This window comes from Lynx rufus, unplaced genomic scaffold, assembly GCF_022079265.1.
Source record: "Lynx rufus isolate CCGP_SWC_20201006 ecotype Redwood Valley unplaced genomic scaffold, mLynRuf1.p SCAF_9, whole genome shotgun sequence".
NCBI lineage: Eukaryota > Metazoa > Chordata > Mammalia > Carnivora > Felidae > Lynx > Lynx rufus.
This window is the reverse complement of record NW_025814897.1, coordinates 12,264,757-12,269,424: the sequence shown is the minus strand read 5'-3', so window position 1 is coordinate 12,269,424 and position 4,668 is coordinate 12,264,757. Positions and strand designations below refer to the sequence as shown.

General features: G+C 52.9%; 1 protein-coding gene across 1 annotated transcript; it reads right to left on the bottom strand.

Moving 5' to 3' along the window:
• Positions 1-347: 347 nt before the first annotated feature.
• On the bottom strand, positions 348-3,829 carry LOC124504621 (nicotinamide N-methyltransferase-like). Its single transcript, XM_047070064.1, has 3 exons — positions 3,652-3,829; positions 2,033-2,240; positions 348-866 (listed from the first exon to the last, which is right to left on the bottom strand). The coding sequence occupies exons 1-3, from the start codon at positions 3,800-3,802 to the stop codon at positions 434-436; spliced, it is 792 nt and encodes a 263-aa protein (XP_046926020.1). The 5' UTR covers positions 3,803-3,829; the 3' UTR covers positions 348-433.
• Between the last annotated feature and the right edge of the window lie 839 nt (positions 3,830-4,668).

The window sequence follows — 4,668 nt, the reverse complement described above, 5'->3', positions numbered from 1 at the left end:
CCAAAACCCACGTCTTCTTGCGCCAAAGCCCGCGTTCCTTTCATTTTGTGGGACGGGGCGGCGGTGTCATCAGCAGGGGTGAAGATGCAAATGATGAATGAGCTCAGAAGGCGAGCCGTCCCCAGATGCCTCAAGGAGGAGGGCACGGGGGACTCTACCCTCTTCGCTCCCATGCAACCCCAAGGTGCCCTCAAAACTAGGGGAGGCCAAGCTTTATTTTCTGGCCCAATTCTTCCCCAACCCCGGGACGTTAGTGGAGTATACCATGAACCTCTGTGTTTGAGAGGAACATCCCTAATTACCTGGCAATCACGTGTTATAATAAGACTCTAAAAGCATTTGCTGGCAAGGAAGAGTTCTAAATAAAGCCAAGGGAAGGAAATGGGGTAGCCGGACGACCCCTGCACGCTCACCCCCTTCCAAGTCCAATACGTCAGTCGTTTCTCTGGGCCACGACGACGAACATCGCGGTGTAGTCTGACTGCCCATCCGACATGGTCTCGGCTGCCCGCGGAGCCGTCTCCAGCTTCTCGACGGTGAAGCCGGACTTCTGCAGAGCCTCACACACGAATTTCTCCTTCAGGGGAAGGCAGGGGAACTTCTTCGCCCCCACCATGTAGAAGGTGGTGTCAAAGCCCCCGCCCAGCACCAGATGGCCCCCGGGCCGGAGCAGGGTCCTGACGTGGCGCAGGGCAGCCCGGAAGGCCTCCTGGGTGAGGCAGGCAGCCTCAAGGCACAGGGAGGAAAGGACGCAGTCCGCCAGGGGCAGGACCGCAGGCTCCAGGGGCTGTTCTTTATTCACGTCACACTTGAGCACCTGGGTCACGGTTCTCCTTAGCCGCTCCTCCTTGTCAGCCCACTTGTCTCTGAGCGGAGGGAAGAGGGAAGAGCGGCCAGCTGGGTCAGGCTCATCGCGTGAGAGGCGTACGTCACTCCCGCCAGTCTCTGCCTTCCACACAGACTCCCGGAATATCAAGTCACCAGTCTTACAGACCAAGAAACTGAGTCCCAGAGAGGGGCACGGTTGTGAAGCCAGCTGTGCATAAAGTCAAACCCGAGGACCTGCAAACCCTGACCCCGAGGTCGCTGCTCTTTCCACCCGTGGGCCCTCGCTGAGCAACGTATGCCTGGTGCTTGGCCTATTCTGTCTCCGCTCGGTCCGTGTTTAACACGACCCGGGTAAGTACAACCAGAAATGGAAAGCCAGCCTGAAATCAGCTGAGCAAAGCTACAATGCGAGCTTGGCCGACTTTGCTGGGTCCCCCAGGGTCTCCCGGTGTCTCTTGGCCACCCCACTCGACCTCCTCATCGCCTCATACGTTCTCTTCTTACCTACACCTGTTCTCAGCACACGGGGCTCATTCATACTGAGGTATGCACGGGGACAAGCACTTAAAGGTTTACCCTTTCCAGTTCTGTATTCTTAAAAAGTCACAGTCTTAAGCAAAAGGAATAAGAATCCAATGTACATCTGCAACCGTCCTACCTAACTGGGGAGAGTGGTATTTGGGGAGTGGAGGTGCCATGGTGGACCTTCCTGGTGCCCTGAAATGATCCAAGGTAAGTAGATTCTGTTCACTTGTGCAAGATGGGTCTTAATTCTAGGCCCAGCCCCTGCGATCTACAGAAAGATTCCCCAAGTCTGGAGCCACCTGGAGGTTGTAATTGGAACAGCAGGGCCACCTGCCAATCAGAACGGCTGTCTGCCCTCAAACACCAGCTGGCTGCCACCCTGCCCCATCCACATCGGCCTGGGGTCATGCCTTGGCATTCTGGGTAGGCGCTCGTGACAATTCCCTTTTGGCTCTGGGTCTGTCTATAGCCATCTGTTTCTGTTCCCTCTTTTTGGTCTTTATTGGATTCATGCCACACTCTTCCTCCTTTCTTCTTCTTGGAACCCCACTAACTTCCTTCCTTCTTAGTCTCCACCTGCCTCGCCGTTTCCACACGAGGCCCATGATAAATTCTTGATTCGGAGAGCTAAGTGCAGCTCGCATCGTGGCAACCCCAAAGCAAACAACAAACCCCTTACCTGTCCCCCTCAAGCTCACACACATATTTCACCACTGGGGACCAGTCGAACGCCCCTGGAACCTTCTTCAGCCACTTTTCCAGCTCCAGGCGGTTCTTGTCCGTGTAGTCAGTGGCGATTATCTCCTCAAAAGACTCGCAGGCGGAGAGGAGCTGGTAAATGCTGGGCCCGGAGCCAATGTCAATCAGGAGCTTTCCTTTCAGCCCACCTGTTTTAGAACAGACACATTCTAAGCCGTCAGCACCAAACCACGGCTCTGAGGGCCTTCCCAAAGGCTCCGCTCTCTTTCCCACTTGGAGAGGCTGCGGGGAGTCGACCATCGGGACTGTAAACTCCAGCGTTAGGGATTTTGCCTGCCCGGACAGCCTTAGGCGCTACGTCACACAGTGCCAGCACTGAGCATGGGGAGCGTGGTAGGAGGGGAGAGTGAGCAGCAGGAGAGCCTATTTGGGGTGTGTAGGGGGGACAATTACTAGAGAAGCAGCTTTGTCATTTCAACGGCCAATTTAGCACTGTAAATAAGTGTTCAGAGAAGAAATCTGGTCACATTTCCGAGGACACTGGCTTCCACATTCCAAGCACTCTTCGCTGAAGGGTCCTATGACCCCGAGACCATCTACAACATTCCAAAGATCAATCAGCAAACATTCATTGAGCACCGCCTGCATTCCCAGAAACTCTCTTAGCAGTGTGAGGACTAAAAGAGGAATACAGACCTGCCGGCAGAGTCCTCGGCCTCCCCTTCTCTCCAGCCAGGGAGAGACTGGGTTAACACAAAATGGCAGCAGCACTTGGAATATGGCAAGGGGCTTCCGAGATAAACAACAAGGCAGCAAGGACAGAAACCCAGCTGGACTGACGGATCCTGACCTGCCACTGAACTGAGCCTGCCCCTTTGCTCCTGGATTCTGCTGCTACATTTTGTTTGTTTCCCCTTCATTCGTGTTACCCGGAGGCTATAGTGGCAGGTAAATTGAGCAAGCATCAAAGGTTTCAGAAAATGTGAGAGCAGGAGATTGTTAATTGGGGCAATTCTATCTATTGGGTTATGTTTCCTTCTCATGTGAATCATGAAAAGATGCCCAGTATTTGATTTTAATAGTTCGGGCTGCCGAGCACCTTTCTTCCCCTAGGGGCAAATCTGAGAGCCACCCACCCACGATGTTTTCACGAGCCACAGCGGTAATCACACAAAAGAGCGAACGCTTCCTACACTGAACTTGGAAAGAGGCTTCCTACACTTTCTGATGCCCCGTGTAGCTTCTTTTGCCAGGGACTCCTTTTGCTAGAGGATAGGACCACGCAGGACCATGAAAGATCGCAGCTCCTCAACTTCATGGGAGGAGAAAATCTTGTCCCAGAGACCTCAGAAAGGTTTAGGGCATCCCACCATGTACCATACATCAAGTACATCTAACCTGGTCCCATAGAGCACTTCTACAAACTCTCCATCCAGGTCGAAAGTTCCAGTCAATTGTCTGGCCACCCTTCCCCCCCTCCCACCTCTACCCCCATCCTGAAACTTGCCCTAGGGTTGAAGAAGACGAGCATCTGATTTAAAATTTGCATCGCCACCCTTCCCCCCACAAACCTCCTCCAGGGTTCAAGGAAACTAGCACCTGATTTAAAAATGGCGTTGTAGTGTTTTAGCAGGAAGTAGAGGCAATCATCACCCACAGGGCTCTGGCCCATCTTGAAGTAGTCCAGGTAGACCATGGGTTCAAAATACGTCTGGTAGAAATCCAGCGCTGTGGATTCCTGAAGAGCCATAGAGAATCCTGAGTTTTGTCCAGGAAGGAGCAGGCAGCCTGATGCTCTGGGGCCTTCTTAATGGAGTTCAGACAGTCACTCCGCCAGTCCTCAAATACTCGGGGAAAGACCAGAACAGCCAATGAAGAGCGCTCCCCGAGCCCTCCTCCCTTCAGCCATTTGCCTTTGCCACACTTGGCAACTCCCCTCCTGTTCTCCAGCTCCCTCTGCAAGGAGTGGACCTGCCCTTTCCCCCACCCCGGTCCCCAGGCTTTTCCGTGGATTTGGCTGGTGCAGCAGGATTTCTAGGCCCTCCTGCTCCACTGTATCGGATCCTCTTCTACAGCGGCTTTGCAAACGATTTTAAAAGCATGTCCAGTTTTTAAACTACTCCCCTGTGAACCGCCAGTATCTCTGGCTGTTAACAGGATGGATACATCTTAGTTGGTTTTTGATCTTCAGCGTTTTCTTTTTTTTTTTTTAATGTTTTAAAATATTTATTTTTGAGAGAGTGAGTGAGAGACAGAGCATGAGGAGGGGAGGGGCAGAGAGAGAGAGGGAGACACAGGATCCAAAGCAGGCTCCAGGCTCTGAGCCGTCAGCACGGAGCCCGACGTGGGGCTCGAACTCATGGACCTGGAGATCATGAGCTGATGCTTAACCGACTGAGCCACCCAGGTGCCCCAATCTTTAGCATTTTCTGAATTACACCCACTCCCACAACACCCGGTTTCTGCCCCAGACAACTTGTTGGATGCGGACAATATTTAGAAAGTAGAGAAGACAAGAAGAGCAGGTTTTAGTTGAGGGGTGAAGAGGACAAGATGATGAACAGAGATGGGTTTCGTTTCAGCTTGAGGCTGAAAAACCTAAGCTGACCCGGATCT

What these genes read in the sequence shown, in the direction of transcription:
- LOC124504621 (XM_047070064.1), bottom strand. Translation starts at nt 3,802, where the DNA reads ATGGCTCTTCAGGAATCCACAGCGCTGGATTTCTACCAGACGTATTTT. An exon ending in CAACGCCATTTTTAAATCAG is followed by an intron (nt 2,241 to 3,651) that starts GTGCTAGTTTCC and finishes GTTCTAAAACAG; the next exon opens with GTGGGCTGAAAGGAAAGCTC. An exon ending in TGTGAGCTTGAGGGGGACAG is followed by an intron (nt 867 to 2,032) that starts GTAAGGGGTTTG and finishes CCCTCCGCTCAG; the next exon opens with AGACAAGTGGGCTGACAAGG.